Here is a 21,032-nt window from a genome sequence, read left to right on the forward strand (position 1 = left end):
AAAATAATATGGTATTAATGATGACTTAGGAGGAGGATAAAATGATTTATTAATGACAATAAAAAATATGAAGGTATTATTTTGTATAAAAAAATCACGATGATAAAAGACTGAAGCAAAGTTGTAATGACAATTAAAAAAAAGATCAATAGAACAATGATGATTCAAAAATAGGATTAGGACAATCAAAAACGTTTCAATAGGATGCGCAATAAGAGGAGAGAAGAGTCTGAATGACAAGACGAACCGCCATAAAAAGATTCTCAACATTCAAAGAAAATTACTAAATGATTGATAGCGCAGATAAAAAAGACTAAGAAAGTGTGGAGGCGACACACCTGGCGGCGCGGCGGATGAAGGCGGAATCGGTCGGGCCGACCGTCCGTTCCGGGTGATTCACCGCCCGCTCGGCGATAAATTTGCTTTATCGTCAAGCGGCTTGAAACGCAGCACCGGGATGGCCGACCGTCGGGGCCGCAGATTTTCTCGCATGCCGAACATCCACGCCGACGCTGTGTGGTCACTTTTAACGAAAGCACAAATGATTATTATTGTCGTTATTATTTATTTATTATTCGTTTTTTTTTTTTTTATCTATCGAAAAGAGTCTAACAAAAAAATGAAAGAAGTCAATGACAGTGGAAAAAAAAAAAAAAAGGACCGAAGGTGATGAAATATCATAAATGCCGAGTGACGATCAAAAAGGGACTCAACGGCGTCGAAACAAAGAGTCTTGACGACGACGATAAATTGGTGATGAAAAAAAGAGTTCGGGATTATTTAAAAGAAAACAAAAGAATGAGGAATAAAAGTCAATGACGATCAAAGAGTCGTACACCTGGTGAAGAGAAATTACTGACGATCGACTGGATGAAAGGACGATAAAAAGACAAAAATCCCATCAAAAAGACAAAAGTGAACTCATATTAGGACAATAAATGAATGATGATAAAAACGTTTTTGACGAGAAAAAGGAACTTCATGACAATGGGGTAACAATAAATCCCACAAATATGCATTGGTAAAAACTATGAAAGCTAATGACGGTCAAAATGTCTGAGTCATGATGAATAAAAAGCGGGAATGACAAAGTTCTAACGACGCTTTACGACCGAGCAGAAACTGACGAAAGAAGTATTCGCGACAATTACAATCGAAGGAACGATGACACTAAAAACATTCGCATGATGATAATCGCAATTAAGTCGCAACGATTACGAAAACCGACCGTACAAATGACAATTCAAAGAAGTCTTAAGGCGAAAGTGTCGTAGACCGATAAAATCTTCACGGCAAGAAAAACAAGATAAAAAGGACTTCAACGACGACGATAAAAGAGGATCGTGGAACCCCGATCCCGATGAAGTCGGGACCTAAGTCAAAACTAAATACGATGATTTGCAAATCGTTTTCGGAGCCGCTTCTCCTCACGCGGGTCGCGGCCTATCGCAGCTGTCTTCGGGCGAGAGGTGGGGCACACCCTCCGCCGCTTGCCGGCCCGTCGCGGGGCGCACAGAAACAAACGACCATTCCCGCCGACGGGCAATTTAGAGTCTTCGATGTGCGTGTTTTTGTTGGACTATTTTCTCAGGCACTTGTTCACCATCCGCCCGTTCCCAATTGGCCTGTTGACCTGTGGGATGTTCCCAACACGCGCTTGATGAGCATTGCTCAACTTTCTCCCTTTTTTTGCCACCTGTGCCAGCTTCTTTGGAACGTGTCGCAGCCATCACGACGATTCGCTTAAAACAATCAAGTTTGTCACCTTGCACATGAAATGGCGCGTCTTTGTGGTGCATTCCAAAGAAAGTAGGTTGAACAGGATTTGCAAATCATTGCATTCTGTTTTGATTGAGGTTGGACAAAACGTCCCGACTTTCATCTGAACTGGGGTTGTACCATTAAAAAAGTATTAGACGACGAAAAATAAATATTGACAATTCAACAAGCTGATAAAAAAGTCTCAACGACCAAAAATAATCAGAATTCTAAAAAATACGGCTACTTTCAAAAATGGTAAAAGGCAAAAATCAAACTATTATTACCGCTAAAAAGGCAACGAACGGAATGGTCGCCCATTCCTGCCAGGTCCCCTCTGGACAAAGGCGAGGGAGGGAGCGAGCGCGCAAACTCCGATTCCACCCGGAACGCGGCGGGCGTGCCGACCGCTTACCGACGCGCTCGCTGGCTCGGGAGGATTGCGGCCCGCGGTCGTTTTCCGCAATCGTGACGCACGCGAACAAATCAAAGCGAGCGCCCTCCGTCGGCGGGCCTCGCCCTTCCGTCCCGGCGCCTTCGTCTCGGGCCTCCTCGCCGTCGTGTCGCCGTGACGACGTCCTCTCTTCAAGAGAGACAACATTTGTTTCCTCCATATGACAGCAAGCAAAAGTAACCGTTTTCCAACGCGTCGCTTTTTTTTGCATTTACAACTTTGTTCCTAACATCTGTTCCTTCCTTCATTTCTTTCCTTCCTTTTGTCCTTGCTTCTGTCTTTCCTTCCATCCGTCCTTTATTTCTTTCCTTCCTTTTCCCTTGCTTCTGTCCTTTCTTCCTTCCTTTATTTTTCTCTCTTTCCTTCCTTCCTCCCCTCCTTGACTGGTATGCACCCGTACTTACGTTCCTTCGCTTAAACCTGACATCCTCTTCTGCCTTCCTTCCTGTCTTTCTTTGGACCTGCTATCACTTCTTGCCTTCCTCCCTCAGACCATTTTGCAGAATTCCTTCTTTTCTTCCTTCATGACCTCCTCCTTTCTTCTTTTCTTTATGCCTTCATCGTGATTATCCTGCGCTTGAACTTACTTTTGTGAATTTCCTCCTTCCTTCCTTCCTTGCTGAAACCTACTTTTTTCCTTCCTTTCCTTTCTCACTTGGCCTGAGAGCCATGTCCCCCCCCCCCCCCCGCCGGCATCTTTCCCTTCCTGACTCCCTGCAGACCAGTACTGCCTTAGAATGCGCTTTCTTTGCTCTTCCCCCAAAAACATTTCGCGTTGTTCCCGTTGCCCGCGACCCAAAATGTGAAACGCAGTTGCGCCCGTTCGGAGTTGTCGAAGAGGCGAGAAACGCCAACGTGAGCTTCGAGATGGCGACGCTGCGCCGGTGAGCGCATGACGCAGGTTGCCGGTGAGCGTCAAACACACGACGTGACGAACAAAATGTATGACTCTTTCACGTCTATAAAACGAATCGCTAAGCGCGTGGCATGATAACGTCGTCGACGTTGAGGTCGTCGTCGTGCGTGTGTCGCCTCATCTGCTGCGGAAAGAAACGCCGGCATCGCGGCGCTATTGGAACTTTCCAGTCAGTTGCAACTCAGCGGCATGCTCGACAGCACCCTCCTGTGGTCATACGCACAATTGCGGGCCACCGACAAACCCAACAAACCCAAAAAGCGTTGGCTTCTTTGTGCGCGCGTGAGAAGGAGACCCGCGCGCGTGCATGCGTGTGCGTCACCCGTGTCTCCGGCGTGTGCGCGTCCCAGCAAAGCGTCGACGTTTTCTTTGATTCGAGTCAAGTGCGACTTGATGACCCGCAGCTGAACTCGTCTCCCTGCTTGCGCGCACACACGCGCGCACGCGCACCCGCGACACGTGACAAGCAAGGACTCGCGATTGGCTCCGAAGCGCCACCTGTCGCTTCGGCGCGGAGGATCTCGGCGTTCTGCGGCCGCTGTTGCGCAGGAAGCGACGACGGCCTCCGGGCGCCAGGGGGCGACAAGCGCGGCCACTCGACGTCGGGGGGCGGCGCCCGACGGCGGAAGTCCAACGAGCTGGACGCGGACGGGACACACGACGGATTGCGCATGACGTAACACGACATGCGACATGACGAGCTCAGCTCTCAGGCTCGGCGCTGCCCGTTCGCCACCTCGCCGGTGGCTAATCGGCGACGTCGATATTACCCACGTCGGAATTGCCTCATCGTAATTACAATTTCAAAAAAAGGGACTAACTAAAGCGTGTAACATTTCACATTTGATAATGAAAAGCATTAATATAAAAATATATATTGTTGGTGGTGTTGCTGTTGTTAATAATAATGTTCGTAATTATAATAAATTATCAAATTCAGTCATAACATGAGTAAAAAAATGAATGACAATTATTATAATAACGATATGTATACGTTCATTAATAGCAGTAATTTATGATTATTATTATTATTGTTATTCGTATTGACTAAGTAATAGTAATACCATTGCTGTTATAATTGTATTATTACCAACATTATTGAACAATGAGGATAATAATAATAATGTATACATGAATCATCCATTTCCCGTACCACTTCTTCTCCGGACGGGCGTCCCAGCCCACCCTGGGCGAGAGGCGGGGCGCGCCCCGAACTGGTCGCCAGCCAATCGCAGGGTATAGCTACACGGATTCATCGGAATAAAAAATATATAAAAGGGCTGTAACTAAAAGTTGGAACATTTCCCGTTTGATCGAAAAAATATATATATTTTGCGATGACGATGAAATACTTTTGGTAATAATACAATTCTAACAGCAATAGTAATGACGATAGTAGACAGTCGAACTTGAAAAGAAAGCCGCGAGTGTTCTGACCTGCGGTCCAAGTCTCCCCTCAGCCGACGGCAGCGTCGCCCGACGGGCTCGTCCGGCTCGGGCTCGGGCTCGGGCTCGGGCTCGCCCGCCATCTTGACGTCCGCGAGGAGGACGCGGAGGAAACTTCCGTTCAAACTGTCGCCATCGCAAAACCTTGCTTATGGTACAGTATATACAATACGTCCGTATTTCAAAGGCGCGTCCAATACGTGGCGCCGGATTTGAATCGGTCCGACTCACGGCTCGGCAAGAATTCTTTGGGCTTCTTTCCCAGTCAGCTGTTCAAATATCACCTGAGGGTTGTTCTTGCGCGTCACCGATTTTCAATGATCTAAAAATCGGATTTCATATTTGAAGTGTTCCCGAACCGGCTGGCGCTCCCGTATCGTATTGCAGATTCGATTAAAAAAAAAAAAAAGTACCCCGAGTTGTCTTTTCTCTTGTTTGTTCGTGTATTTTTGCACAAATCCTCTTTTCAACTTTACGACTTGACTTTGACCGAACTCGATCTTCTTCTTCTTCTTCGCCAGGCGTTCCTCCCTCCCCCACGTTTTCAGGGCGAGACGTCGACTCCTTCAAAGCGATCTGAACGAGCTCGCCCGGCATCTTCGGCTTCATGCACTCCCGCTTGACTTTCCTTTCGTACGCATCGTAGAAGCGCCGCGCTCGTACCGCTTCGCCGAGTCGACGACGCGCACGCCTCGCTCGCGTTGTCTATCATTTCAAGTTGAATTCATTGGACATCGTTTTTTTTCTTCCTGGCGCTCGTTTTCATGGTTAGAGGAAAGACATTTGGCAAAATACCCGCACAAAATCTGGAAAACACAAGAGACATACTGCAGCTTTACTCGGACTCCGAGGTCACCGCGTGAAGTCGCCCGCCGGCGATCTCGTTCACTGAATGTCTGAAGATCGCCGGCGCTTCGGGATATCGGCCGATCGTCGGCGATATTCGGCATTTTGACGCATGTCGCGGAGCCGCCAACCTAGAAAGATTCACTTTCTCAACAATTCGGCCGTTACGTGTCAGAATTTCCATATTTTCAACATCATATTCGTAGTCGTTAATAAATGATGGCTTCAATATTTGTCATTTGAATGCATTTATTACATCAACGTTGTAACTCCGCGGAAGCGGCGGGGACTGACTTCAAATGCGTCGACGCCGGACGCAAAGAGAACTTTGCCGGGGGACGTAATAAAATCCCGTGAACCAAGCGGACGCTGGATTTGTGTTTTTGGTTTTTTTCGATATCCGGAACAATCAGTGTTTTTTGTTTATTTTTTGTGTCCTGTTCGGCTGTCGGGTCAAGCACAATGGAGGATCTGTATCGCGTTTATGCCGGAACGGTTTTACTGTGTCACAGTGGAGTTTTGAAGCTTCCGCTTTGGTTTCTTCGTACTACAATTGAAGTTTATTGAGAATCAGAGTCGAGCAGAACAAAGTTTCTCGAGGGGAGAGAGAAACGAAGACAAAAGACAAAGCACTCATTGCAAACAGGATGAGAAAAGTAAGTCATGACGTTATCTCCAAGAATGAAACATCAAATAGGAGTGTCGCATGGGGCCGGAGTGCTCCGTCCGACAGGACAAGATGGAGCAGGACAAGGGCAGGACAAGATGGAACAGGACAAGGGCAGGAGAAGATGGAGCAGGACAAGGACAGGACAAGATGGAGCAGGACAAGGACAGGACAAGATGGAGCAGGACAAGGGCAGGAGAAGATGGAGCAGGACAAGGGCAGGAGAAGATGGAGCAGGACAAGATGGAGCAGGACAAGGGCAGGACAAGATGGAGCAGGACAAGGGCAGGAGAAGATGGAGCAGGACAAGGACAGGACAAGATGGAGCAGGACAAGGACAGGACAAGATGGAGCAGGACAAGGGCAGGAGAAGATGGAGCAGGACAAGGGCAGGAGAAGATGGAGCAGGACAAGGACAGGACAAGATGGAGCAGGACAAGGGCAGGAGAGGACGCACGCAGGACAACAATCAGTGTTACGGCCATAACGAGTCAACGTTGAGTTCACTTCCGCAACGAAATGCGGACGTGCCGTAACGTTTGGCAGCCTTTTTTTTCAAAGCTGACGGCAGAAAGCTTTTTGCAATGTAAGACTGGGGAAACTTCAGCGGTACAATGCACGGATGTACGTATTTACGGATTTCCGTTTCGGGTTAACTTTACAAGAGATGCTGCTGACCCCGGGAGACGCCTGCTCTTTTGGTTTTGTTTGAACTTTTTACTTTGTTTGAAAGATAAATGTTTCTGTTACATTGAAGTTTTGATTCGCACTCAATGTTGATGCCCATATTTCCCCTTGAACTGCAAATGATTATCGCCTCCACGCGTCAGGTGTCGGCCTCCTCGACGACTATCAATCCTGAACAAAATATATCGGTGCATCTCGCCGAGCAGGTCGATTTGATTTGTGACGCCGCAAATCAATAAAGCGGACCGAGCGCCGTCTCGTAAATCGAAACGCTCGAAAGTCGGCGAGCAAATGTTTTGAAAAGGCTCCTCGGCACGCGGCGGCGACTCACCGAGCGTTTGGCCGGCCAGGACGCGTCCGTCGTGCCCGCCGACGGCGGCGCGCGTACTGCACGAAGGAGCAGCCCGGCACGCGGCCGTACGCGCAGAAGACGGCCACCACGTCCCGCTTGCTCACCAGCGCCGTGTTCAGGTTGCCGATGAACACGCGGGACGCCACCGTCGCGCCGGTCGGTCACGTTGCTGGTCCGGACCGGCGGCGACATGAAGCCGGGCGACGACGGCGAGACCAGCTGGAGAAAAGCAAACGCAACGCGGAAAGCGTCTGTAATGTCGGACGGCTCGTCGAAATCAGTCGTTCCGTTTCGGGCCGAACTCCATTCATAAAAACGCAACTTGGTCTTGACGGAACAGAAGTGCGGCCATTGTTTTTTATTTTGCAACATTCGGCGTAATCATTTCCCCAAAAAAGCTAAAGCTCTCAATCGACAAAACAAACGAGTTGTTTGCTTGTTGTCTTTGGTCGAATTAAGTGAGAGCTTCGTTGTTGACTTTGCGCCATTCTGCATCGTCACGTAGCCACAGAAAAGCCAACGAGTCAAAAGTTGGGTGAATTCCATCCATTATCGCGGGCGTGCTGGAGCCTATCCCAGCAAACTGCAGGGCAGGGGGCGGGGTACACCAGGCGGGGGCCGCCAGCCAATCGCAGGGCACGTACAAACAAACAACCGTTCGCACCTACGGGACAATTGAGAGACTTCAATCAACCTAGCACGCGTGTTTTTGGGATGCGGGAGGAAAGCGGCGTGCCCGGAAAAAAATCACGCAGGCACGCAAACTCCACACAGGATTGAACCCGGGTCCTCACAACTGTGAGGCGGATGTGCTAACCGCCCGGGTGAATTCCAAATTGTACACTGAAACGCTTCCATTCAGAATTCCGACTCGTAAAACGAATCTCAATTCCAATCGGAATTTGAAATTGAAAAATGAAACGTGAATGAAATCGTTTTAAAAGCTTTCTGACTTTGCGGCGTTGTCAGGAAGCTCCGTTGCGTTTTTACAACCGTTAATCACTGGAAGCTTTGCGCCCGCTCGAGGACGCGTACGCCTCCTCACGGGAAGTGCGAGAGGTAAGCACGGGCGGCCATTTTGAAAACAAATGAGCGCAACGGGAGCAGGGGGGTCGGGACGAGCAACAAAGACTTTCCCGTCCCTGCGCTGACGCTCGAGACCAAACGCCCGTGAAAGGACGCTGGTGAAAAGGTTCCTTTGATTTGCACGTCCATGAGCGGCTTCCGGCCCAATCGTGGCCGCCGCGCTTTCGGCGTCACAGCGCGAGGGGGGCGTCTCGTCAGCGCGGGGGGGGGGGGCACATTCTACATATTGGATCTCCGTCACCGCTTAAAACGTCGCTCGAGTCATATTTGATCACGCTTGAGCGACTATCGTCGTACTTTGTACGAGCGAGGTACGCACCGGTGTTGTGCTCCAGACCGCGACATCCGGAAGCGCAGAACGAGTCGAGACCAGAGCTTTCAAATCGTTTTCTTTTTCAATCCATTTTTCGCCTTAATTTGAATTTTCTTCAAAAACACGTCTGCAACTCTTTCAAAGCGCACGCAAAAATATCAAATCTTAACACTTTTGTTCAACTAAATTATTGCAAAAAATCAATCCTTGTAAAAAAAATAATAATAATAATTCTAGGCGTGGTGAAGAAAGAGCTAAGCCGAAAGGCCGAGCTCTCAATTTACCGGCGGATCTACGTTCCTACCCTCACCTACGGTCAAAGGACCCAAAGAACGAGATCCCGGATACGAGCGGGCGAAATGACTTCCCTCCGCAGGGTGTCCGGGCTCTCCCTTAGAGAAGCTCGGTCGTCCGGGAGGATCTCAGAGTAGAGCCGCTGCTCCTCCGCGTTGAGAGGAGCCAGATGAGGCGTCTGATTCGGACGCCTCCCCGGCGAGGTGTTCCGGGCACGTCCCGCCGGGAGGAGACCCCGGGGACGACCCGGCGCACGTCGGAGAGACTACGTCTTTCGGCCGGCCCGGGAACGCCTCGGGATCCCCCCGGAAGAAAGGGATGAAGTGGCCGGGGAGAGGGAAGTCTGCGGGCGTCCCTGCTAAAGCTACTGCCGCCCTCGGACAAGAGCTAGAAAATGGATGGATGGATCCAAATTATTTGATTTTGTTCAAAAAGAATTAAGTCATGCATGTTTTCATTTTGGAGGTTACTTTAATTACATGTATGATTTGTAATGTATGGCGGAACAGTGGCCGACTGGTTAGAGCGTCTGCCTCACAGTTCTGAGGATCGGGGTTCAATCCCCGGCCCCGCCTTCGTGGAGTTTGCGTGTTCTCCCCGTGCCTGCGTGGCTTTTCTCCGGGCGCTCCGCTTTCCTCCCCCCCCCCCCCAAAAAAACATGCATGAATTGGAGACTCTAAATTGCCCGTCGGTGTGAATGTGACTGCAACTGGTCGTTTGTTTGTCTGTGCCCTGCGATTGGCTGGCAACCCGTTCGGGGCGTACCCCGCCTCCTGCCCGACGACCGCCGGGATGGGCTCCGGCACGCCCGCGACCCGCGTGAGGAGAAGCGCGACAGAAAATGGATGGATGGATTTGTAATGTGATGTAATAAATGTGATTCGATATGTGATTGTGATATGTTTTAGTTCGACTTCATTTCTCCTTTTCTGCAGCCGCAAGACACTGCGGCTGATGAAAGAAATGTACTTATTTCATGACATGTATACATTATGTCTGTACTGTATCTATAGCTCCATACAAAAAGACCAAAAACCCCACAAAACACATTGAATTTGAGTTCCTTTTTGTTGTTTGTTTTTATTTTTAAAAAAATGGATATCATTCAACCAATTTTTGTTATTATAGTTTTATTTTAAAACTATATATATATATATATATATATATATTTAAATTATAGTTTTATTTATTTGAATTTGAATGGGAAAGAATGTATTTAATTAAATGCATTTCATGCGATAGGGTAAGTACTATTTTATTATTTGTATTTTCATTTATTTGTATTGTGTTGTATTTCATGTACATTCACACATGTATTTTATTCCATTGTATTTTCATTTATATTTAGTACAATTTTCATGGTATTGTAATGAATGCATTTGATTAAACACATCGAATGTAATACCACAACTATACAGTTGTTGTTTATTCGATTTTATAATGTTTACCTTCGTTTTATATTGTCATAAATGATTTCAACTAATTTCATGTAAAACTGTCAATACATGGTATTTATTTACTCTATTTTCTTATTTACATGTATTATATTTTGTGTTCTAATTTGTCATAGATATACTTATTTAAACTAATTTCTGGGGTATTGCTCTCATTCACCGCCAGCCTTCCCAGCTAACATGGATATTTGACTTCTCAAGCCGTCAATGGCGCTGAATGTGTTAAGCCAGGAGTCTGCTTAGCATAGGGTCAATTAAAACAAAAGCAAAAACGCTTCCCCGCATTGGATCTCGTGAGACGGCGAAATAATGTGACCGCAGCAAATCGGCGGGAAAAAAAATGCGTAAAGAGTAAGTGGAAGGAACGCACCTTTGTCGGGAGGTGATGAGGAGGGCGGCGGCGGGCGTGATGTGATGCGATGCTCCTCTGCGGGTGGTCCTCCGATGAAGATGAAGACCGCCAAACACTCACACAGGGGAGAGGAGGAAGAGGCGGAGGAGGAAGAAGCGTGGACAGATGTCTGCGTCACACCACTAAGACGAGAAACGTTTTGGTTTGGGAATTTTTGTCGCATGTGACTGGATGTCAATGTATGTATAATTGATATATTTTTCTATATGTATGTATGTACACATATACATTCGCATACACTCAGAGACCTTCATATACCCAATATGAATACACCTCGCGTATATGGGTCGGGTTGATTCGTCGCTGTTCGCTCTTTGATTCACTTAATACCGACATACAGGCACAAAGTGGAATGTTCGAAGCCCGTGGCGAACACAGCGAAGGCACGGACGGATGACGCGAAGATGGAACGCCAAGAGTGTTGAGACTGCGCACGTTGGCGCGTCTTCGAAACTTCGACTGCCGGCCTGGACGAACATACAGACAGTGTCACGTCCCGTATCGGTTGCTGTGACGATGTGTACCAACGAAGACGGTTTGCGCGAAGCCCTGCTTCCCTGCCGAACTTCGGCAATTTCGCCAGGCTAGAGTGGACAGAGGCTTGCTAGAAATCCCGCTAGAAATCAGATGACAAAAGAAATTACCGTCGCAAAGAGAAATGATGCAGAAAATCTGGAAAAACAGTTCACTGCTAGCGACTCCGCCTCAGTCTGGCGCGGATTACAATCGCTGACCAACTACAAGCGATCATCCCACCAAGCGGAGAACAATAACTGGGAACGTCTCGTGCCGGACCAAATGCAAATGTTGTCTAGAAACGATAGCTGGTTTTGTTCGGCAACATGAATAGAATCATTCTTTATTGTCAAAAACACCGACCAAAAATAAAACGGGAGATATGTTCAAAGCAACGCAGGAGGAAAACAGCAGGATCTCCTAAAAGGGTGAAATTGAGTGTGCCGCAGTTCAGCCCCTAAGTGTCGCTCGCAGGTCACTTCTGTCTTTTGTTTCGTCGGTCTTTCATCTGGTGAGTCACGTGAGTGCAACTATTGAGGCCATTTGGCATGAATCCATGGATTGCACTCGTCGCCGTTGGATGAAAGCGATTGCAGCCGAGTGTGGCCCTGCGTTTGTTCTTCTGTAAGCGTTTGTTCTCCACCCGCGAAGGAACCTTTTCAAACCCCCCCCAAAAAAAATCCTCTCCTCTCCAAGTGGCACCATGATGACCGACATTCAAATGCAGTCATATGATTTCATCTGGCCCAAGAATGAACATCAAGAGTCAGATTTCCAAGACAGTCGAGAGCGAGTGGGGTTTATTTATTTTTTGAACACCTTCACTGTTTCTAATCAATGTTGCTTTTGGGCTGCGGACCTGGATCGTTCCGCGCAACGTGGCCGGAACGCCTGAGGTGTGTCAGAGGTCGTTATGGCAGAATCGGCGCAAGCTTAAAACGCACAAGCCATCTGTTTAGGATGCCTCCCGGACGCCTCCCCGGTGAGGTGTTCCGGGCACGTCCCGCCGGAAGGAGACCCCGGGGACGACCCGGGACACGCTGGAGAGACTACGTTTCTCGGCTTCGGGATCCCCTCGGAAGATCTGGAGGAAGTGGCTGGGGAGAGGGAAGTCTGGGCTTCCCTGCTGAGACCTCGGAGAAGCGGAAGACAATGGATGGATGGATGGATGGATGGATGGATGGATGGATGAAAATTTGAAATAAAGCCCACCGGCCCCACCGACGCGCCCTCAAATTTTGAAAATATACAAATTTGGTATGGTTAGCATGTCTGCCTCACAGTTCTGAGGACCGGGGTTCAAATCCCGGCCCCGCCTGTGTGGATTTGCACGTTCTCCCCGCGCCCGCTCGGGTTTTCTCCGGGCACTCCGGTTTCCCAAAAACACGCGCGCTCGCTTAACGGACGACTCTGAATTGCCGAAGGGTGTGAATGTGAGCGCGGACGGTCGTTTGTCTATGTGCGCCCTGCGATTGGCCGTCGGCCAGTTCAGGGCGTACCCCGCCTCTCGCCCGAAGACTGCTGGGTTCGGCTCCGGCACGCCCGCGACCCGCGTGAGGACAAGCGGAACGGAAGACGGATGATGAATGAATGAATAGCGGCGCACGAGAATGTGAGACATCTGTAACAAATTGTAAACCTTGTTTGTGGTGACATCCACCATAAATCGAGATCGTAAAGATCTCGTGGAGTTTGACCGTGCGGACTGTATAACATCTGGATTCCTAAATATCCACACATCCGAAAGCAAACATATCGTAACAGCGGGTTTGCAACCTGCCGTCGATGCAGATCTCGGAGGTTGCGTGCGCTTTTCGTCATCGGAAGCGTCGTTACGGTCTCTTCCCATGACGACGAGAGAGTTTGAGTTTTCGGGTTTCCAGCGTGACAGAGAATGTGAATTCAGCCAACGGGTCCTTTGCGCCAGTCGTATTTCTTGGGCCAATTTCAAATGTCAAATTGTCCACTTTTAAAAGCGAAATAATCCATCTACCACCATCGATCGAATCGATTCAACAATATTGTAACACCGGCGGAATGATTTCTATCGTTGACACGATTAGCGTGTCAAAATCAAAAGCGTCGGTGGCACTCAACCGGCGGGAGGAACTCGTGCGCTCGACCGGCCGGACGAGGGGAGGGTGCCGCGAAATAATGACCCGACTGCATATTCAGCGAAACGTAATACATTGCGTGGCGACCGTGTCCTGCCTTAACCGCTGCGGAATTGCGAGCATCCCGACACAGGCCCGTTGACAATCCTCGGAGGCGCTTGTTCTGATTCTGATTCGGATTCTGATTCGGATTCTGATTTGTTCGGCCATCCTGTTGTCGCGTGAATTTAGCGATCTCACAAATGACAACGTTGAGTCAATGTTGGTCGCTCCGAAAAAAACCATTGTGACAGTGACAGTTCGGTTCCGGAAGTCTCTTTCAGGTAGCGTTGCGTGGCGTCTATTGTAACTGCGATGTTCCGCCTTCGCAGGACGACGCTTGACTTGCTCCAGCTACTTCTGTTCGAGCCAGTTTTGTGTCTGCTTTGTCCATATTTGGCTACGACCGCCCCCTTTCCTCTGATTGGCTAGCTCGGTGTTTGTCATGTCGACAGGGAGCGGAGAGGTCGGCGGAGATCTTCGCGAGTGACGTCGATGAGCCGGACAAATCCCAATGAGGCACAAAAACGTCCGGACCCCAGGAATGCGTGGACTATTTCAATTCATCTTTCACGTTTATTCAGGCACCACAGATACGAGATGAAGTTGCTTTGGGAAAATACGGGACCTTTAACACATGCTTAATTCGATGGTTTGGGGCGCCGGTGAATAATGAATGGATCGGACTCTCCAATCTGGTGAGATGGAACCGCGATCAGATAGTACGATGGAACTATAACGCTTGCCGTTACCTTCAAATAAATCGGGAATGCAAATGTTAGCCCTTCCGATCCCACCTTTATTGTATAAAGTCTTGTTTCTGATGGTAATATCGCGTTGTTCCAAATGATTTCTTTATTCGGAGAAAAGTTAAAGTTACGGACATGGCACAATTTCCATGCTAATACGGCCTGCTGAGAAAAACTTTAACCGGTCATTTTGTGGCAGCCAAATCCAACCTCGGCTCTCTTTCAAAGGAAAAGACGACGACAAGGGCCGCCAATATTTGTAGGCACGACTGTACGATATATAGTTTGACATCGTTGGGATTATTGGTGGATATCTATTATTATAGGAAAGGAAAGCATGGAATTGAATAGTGCAAGAGAGAGGGCTATTCCGTTGTAGGGCTCGTCTCGCAGTCATATGTCCGCAAGTGTCGTTTGGTTACGTGAGGGGTGTGTGGGGGATCGAGAAGGCACTCGTTCAATATCTTTTCTCCAATTTTCAAATTTCATATCATTTGTATTCACTGCTTTGAAAATGTTTCTCTTTTGCAGAATCAATTCATCGTTGGGAGACCATCAAAAACGACATTCGCGGGCACAATTATTTGTACGTCATCCAAAAAAATAATCGCTTGATTTCATCAAGCGGACAAACTTGATTTTGCACATTTCAACATGGGACACAAATATCAAGTGTGCGTGAAGTGTAACTGTATGGTTTAATCGAGTCATTTTTTATTTTGGTAAATGTCTTTCCTTTACAGGATGAATTAATACATTTGTGGCAGGATTGACAGAAAACTTTTTTAAATAAATAATTACTTTACATCGTGATGGAAATGAATTGAATTGGTGAATTATTATTATTATTTTTTTTTGGGTGACTTTTTCACACATTTCAAAATTACACACAAAAACGTCCCAGGAGCCAATATGCAGATGTGGCGTGGACACAAGCAAAACTCACAAAAATATTATATAATATAATATATTCCTGCAGAAAAAAAGTCCTCATCGTAAAATTTCTTTTTTTTTTGAGAGAGAGAACAAAGCATGATAGTGCGCGTGTGTGTGTGTGTGTGTGTGTGTGGATCCCGAAATTTAGACTCGTTTTAGTTTCCGAGTTCATTTTCAAATTTGCTCTCTTAACATTTTAAAAATGTCTTTCTTTCAAAGACTACATTTGTAGTTGGCAGAACAACAAAAATGTATGTATATAAATTAAGAATGAGTTCACGTTCGAAGAGAAAACCATCCACTGCTTCAATAATGAGAGTTGCAAAACTTTATTTGACAGGCTACAACTTGACAAGCGAGCCATGACGCGATCGCGGCGCATTAGGAACACAATCTGTCACCTGGAGTGAGTGACAACGCAAGCAACGTGCGGCGTCATTAGCCTTAGCATTGGTACAAAATGCGAACATTGCCAAGCGGGCAGCCGACAGCAGCGAAAAGGTGCTTTTATTTCCAACGTTGTTAAAGTGCTTCGGGTTTTGTTTTTTTCGCCGTGTGTCTCATGTTTGCGATGAATGCCAATCACAAGCTAACAGCGAGCGTGGCTACCGAGGGGGTGGGTGACTCCTCTTCGGAGACGTCCGCCCCATCCTCTTCCTTGTCCTCCGTCAGAGGTGTGTGTCCTCTTCTTCCTCTTCCTCAGCTGCTGCTTGATTGACAAAGACCTGGAAGACCAATGAAAAAAACTGGCGCTCGTGACCGAGCAGAATACAAACATGACAGGGTAGAACCTTCTCTTGGGACTACGACCTTCTTTTGGGACTAGAGGCCTCTCTTGGAGCAAAAACCTCTCGGGCCTAAAACATTTGCTCGGGAATAGAACCTTTTTCTGCAATAAAACCACTTGGGATGAGAAGCTTCTCTGTGTACGCCAACCTTTCTCTCCATACTAGAACCTTGTCTTAGGATGGAAGACTTGTCTCTGGTCTACAAAGCTGAGATAAGAACCTTCTCTCGGGAGACAAACATTCTCTTGGGACGAGAACCTTTTCTCAGGACTACAACCTGCACTCTGTACTAGAACCTGCTCTTGTGATGAGAAGCCTCTTCCCTTGGGACAAGAACCTTTTCTTTGGACTAGAACATTCTCTTGGGACTAGAACCTTCTCTTGGAACTCAAACCAATGCTCGGGACTCGTACCTTCTCTCGGGACTAAAATGTTCTCTTGGGACAAGATTCTTTTCTTAGGATGAGAACCTCTATGAGCTACAAGCTTCTCTCGGGACAAGTAGCTTTTTGTCTGGAGTAAAACTTTCTCATGAGATGCGAACCTCTTCTCTGGACCACAAGCTTTTCTCGGGACCGGAACCTCTCCTGGGACTATATACAGGTACAAGCTTCTCTCTGAACTCAACTGGTGGTCATTGCCAAGCAGAATAGAAGGCACATGACAGATACTCCGCCAAGGTTTTCATCTCACCTGCCAGCGAGGGTTCTCCTCCACGCAGACGCCCTCGCCTCCCCCCACCAGTCCGTTGGTACTAGGCTGCTTCTTCTTCTGTTCTTCTCGGTGGTCTTCAGGCCGGGCGTCAGGCTGGTTGTCGCCCGCCACGTCCAGGGTGGGGTTGTCATGGCAACCGTTCTCCACAAAGCGAAGCTCCTCGCCGTGGAACTGAACGCCAAAAAGACGAATATCAGGACAGGAAGCCGAATAGAGTGAATACGTGAAATTATATTCACGTATTCCCAACAGTACAAAGAATATACCACGTCTACATAATACATACATCATGCGTAACTTTAGCGTAACCTTTCAATCCCTGCGGTCTTAAGGAGGTCTTACAGTGGTCTTGGTGGAAGGGGGGCGTCTCTGCCAGCAGATGTAGATGAAGCCCGACGTGATGATGACCAGGCAGATGGAGCCGATGACCACCAGGACAACAAACAGTTTGCTGTAGTCGCTGCGCTGGGACGCGCTGCGGCGGGGTTGGCACGTAGGCGGCGCGCCGTATTCTTGGATGCCCACCTGAGGGGTGGGTGGAGGCGGGTTAGGGTTCAGCGCAAAGATCCCACGAGGGCAGGAGAATGTTCTCGGAAAAGTTACCCTGTTTAAACTCGGACGCATTTCTCCCAGCAGACTCAGCAGGTCCTTGGTGGCCATCACGCCTGGAAGTGCACGTGCACACAAACGCGCGCACAATATGGAAAATGTTTGATTTCATACAATACAGTGCTTACGTGCGTGCGTGCGTGTGTGTGTGTGTGTACGTGTGCGCGTACCGTCGTCAGACGCCACGTGCATCAGCATCTGTCGTTGTTGGTGCCTGGGCTTGCTCAGGTAAATTACCCACGATCCCTCTGTGCTGTTCATGCGCCGCACAACGCGTCGCTCCATCGTCTTCATCAGGCGCACGCCGCCGTCGCCGCGGAACTCCTCCTGCGCGTCACGCACACACGCAACTGTGTTAAGTGTGTGTGTTTGTGTGTGTGTGTGTGAGTATGTTTGCTTTTTTGTGTGTGTCAAGCGATGTGATTTTTTTATTTTTTGTATGTGCTAGTGTTTTTATCTGTGTGCATCGGCACGTTCATGCATGTGCGTGTACTTAATGTGTGTGTGTGTAAGTCCGTGTGTGAGCATATGTTTGTGTGTTTGTCGGCGTGTGCTTTTGCGTGTGCATGTGCGTGCGTATGTATGTGTGTGTGTGGGTCCACAGATTTGGGCAGTTAGCATGTTTAGCATGTTATTAGCACTCACGCATTTCAGGTTGCACATCATGTTGAGCAGGGGCCACGTTGCCGTAAAAGAATTGTCCTGCGGGCCAGCATTAATTTGGCATGCTACCGACGAGGGGAATGCTTTTTTGTATTTATTTTTATTTTACTTTGTTTTACTATGCTGTCTGCTGCCAGGTAGATCTTATAACTGCCTGGCCTGGATAAATGAAGGTTAAAATAAAAATGAATGAAATGCAAAATAAAGTATTTGTATGAAATTTGACTCAAACTCAAACGCTATTCATCAGAATCAACAAACAACATGTTTGCATTCGTGTGAAGGGCGATACTGAGATCTGGACTGCAGTCGATGGGGCGGGTCTGGCTCAAAAGCGGCGGTTTTCATGCGCAAGATGTCACGCAGGCGGGAGTCACTTGGTCTTGTCCTCACGCGGTTCTTATTCACGTTCGTGACCGAGAATGTCTTCTCGCACAAGTATGTCGAGCCAAACGAGCTCAACGTTTTCTTCGCAAATGTACGAATCTCTCGGAACCCGTCTTTATCCGGCCGCCGGTAAAAGTCGACGAGAGGGAGTCGTCGGTACCGGCCGCGACACTCCGTGTCGCGCTGCGGCTCAGTGAGCTCCGGCCGCAGGTGGGCTGGAACGTCACCGAGATCCACGGAAACGGTTTGGCACGTGGAACTTTTTGGTGAATAACACAATGGAGTTTTGTAGCTTTAGCTCCTTCTTCGTTTACTTTGTGACACACGGGGGTTGACAATCCACTGTGCTCGCCAACCACGGGAGGTGCGCCGGCCGTAATAATCCCCGTGATTTTATTCCACTTTCATTTTATGTCATGTACGGCGGAACAAACGGAAGCAAATAAATCTTTCCCTCTTGTTTGGTCCTGAAGGCTCTGGAGGTCAAGTAGCTCTTCACGCACGTTCATTTCACTGTCCACTCCTCTCCAAAAAATCATCCGTGCTTTCGTCACAGTCTCACGGAAACAATTCAAACTCCACTCCTTTTGCGTCCAACTGTCTCTTAATATCAGAAGAAACTTCTTCGCTCCTTCGTGACACGGTGCTACGAGCCGGGAAAACATTGGCGAACTGTTGCTTTTTCTCAGGACAAATGTTCTCCACCATTTTCATCACACAGTCTTGAAGAAATTCACCCTCAGTAAAAGGTTCGCGGTGCTCGGCAATCGGCGTTGCCACCTCGTAGCTCGCCTTTGTTGCATTTTCATTCGACTCGCTGGCTCTTGTGAAAAAGCGTCGCTGTGCCGTTAAACCGGCTTCCAGTTGCTTCCGTTTTTCACTGCGTTCGTTCCCAGTGAGCTTGTCGTCATGAGCGTGTTCCGTCTGGTCGTGCCTCTTTATATGGAACTCCTTGAACACAGCCGCAGTCTCTTGGCAAATTAGGCAGACGCGGTTGTTTCGAAACTCAGTGGAAAAAATATTCAGACTTCCATTTGTCCTGGAAACGTCGACCCTCGCTATCAACTTCCCTTTTCTTACTTCCGGTTGCCATTTTAGAAATGGGCAAAACACAGATCATGCGCAAAACCGCCCCGCGAGAGTTCAGCCACAAGTTTACTGCCATCCTGTGGTGAAATATAAAATTGCGCGTGTATTTTGTACTGCCGGGCCACATATTATTGGTTTTATGACAGAGGCTTCGGGCCAGTGGAAATATGAACACGGGCCGGATTTGGCCCGGGGGCCGGACTTTGGGCATGTTTGATGTTGAGGATGACGAAGTTAGCATGGTTAGCTTGTTGTTAGCACTCACGCGTTTGAGGTGGCGCATCATGTTGAGGAGGACGTAGTTAGCATGGTTAGCATGTTATTAGCACTCACGCGTTTGAGGTGGCGCATCATGTTGAGGAGGACGTAGTTAGCATGTTTAGCATGTTATTAGCACTCACGCGTTTGAGGTTGCACATCATGTTGAGGAGGACGTAGTTAGCGTGGTTAGCATGTTATTAGCACTCACGCGTTTGAGGTTGCACATCATTGTTGAGGAGGACGTAGTTAGCGTGTTTAGCATGTTATTAGCACTCACGCATTTCAGGTTGCGCATCATGTTGAGGAGGACGTAGCCCTGTCCACTCGGCTGCGTCCAGTCCACGCACACCACCTGACGACAGACAAACATCAGAGAACAACTGATCCTACAGTAGCTCATTCAACGCAAAATGGCAGACCTCCTGTGTGTGTTCCCACTTTTTTTGTGGGTCTACTCAGGATAGACGTTTCTAGCCAATTCCATGTTGCCAAGTCAAACCGGCTTCAGGGGCTGAATTTTAGATTGATGTTTTGCAACTCAGCCAACCACCCATCCATTTTCTGGGCTGCTTTGCGGGGAAATGTCCACTTTGAACCTAAATAGCAGACTTCCCCGTTCTTTTTATTGTTTATTTTTTATTTTTTGGGGGGGCATGGCTTGAGACTTTTTTGTGGGTCTACTCATAACATATATGTCGCCCAGATTTCATGTTACTAAGTCAACCTGACTTCAGGGGCCTGAATTATTAAACGGCTCTGTCGACTTTAAACGTTTTCCCAATTTAAAAAACTTACGTGTGGCTTCTGAGGGGGCGTGGTCATCCAGTCCCAGTTGGTCTCAGCTAAGCCCCCATCGGGCGAAATATCAGAGGTGGGCGTTGGCCCGGTTTCCTCTCCTTCCTCCTCTTTGGGCTGCCAAGGCGGCGTGCTGGCGGCCACGTCGACGTGCGCCTCAGTGGCATTGTGGGTCAGCTCTGCAGGAAGGAAGGAAAAGGAGTTTGACTGACAGCCAAGACGGCCAATCTCCTGCTTTACCTTTGACCCCCACCAGGTCCAAAGTCGGTGCCCGGGCCGGTCTCGGGGGCCACCGTCGCCGTGGCGATGTCAGAAGAGGCCGTGCCCGTTGTCGTCGCCGCTGGCGCGGAAGAGCGAAGGCCGCCGAGACCGCTGAAGTCCCCGCCTTCGTCCAGCGCCGCCTCGGAAAACTCAAACCGCACAAGTCAAACAAACAAACAAACAAACAAACAAACAACACCAACAAAACAAAGATGAAAAATCAACCAACAATAAAAACACTAAACAGCAACACCAATATTTAGTGAGTTGGCAGATGTTTGAGTTGTTATTTTAAGTATTTAGCTTTTGGGTTCTTTTAGTTTCAGTCAGTCACTGAGTTTCAGTTATTAAGTTATTTTCAGTTATTTTGCTTTGAGTTGGTGAGTTTGTCAGTGGATGATCACCTGGTGAGGCCCCATCTCCTGG

General features: G+C 48.2%; 1 protein-coding gene across 1 annotated transcript; it reads right to left on the bottom strand.

The window, feature by feature from the left end:
• Positions 1-15,325: 15,325 nt before the first annotated feature.
• On the bottom strand, positions 15,326-20,492 carry podxl2 (podocalyxin-like 2). Its single transcript, XM_061688259.1, has 7 exons — positions 20,346-20,492; positions 19,828-19,902; positions 17,321-17,477; positions 17,145-17,206; positions 16,884-17,066; positions 16,521-16,712; positions 15,326-15,764 (listed from the first exon to the last, which is right to left on the bottom strand). Exons 1-7 carry the CDS (start codon positions 20,370-20,372, stop codon positions 15,708-15,710), a joined length of 753 nt encoding a protein of 250 aa, XP_061544243.1. The 5' UTR covers positions 20,373-20,492; the 3' UTR covers positions 15,326-15,707.
• Between the last annotated feature and the right edge of the window lie 540 nt (positions 20,493-21,032).

The sequence above is a fragment of the Phycodurus eques genome, chromosome 10, assembly GCF_024500275.1.
Source record: "Phycodurus eques isolate BA_2022a chromosome 10, UOR_Pequ_1.1, whole genome shotgun sequence".
Lineage (NCBI taxonomy): Eukaryota > Metazoa > Chordata > Actinopteri > Syngnathiformes > Syngnathidae > Phycodurus > Phycodurus eques.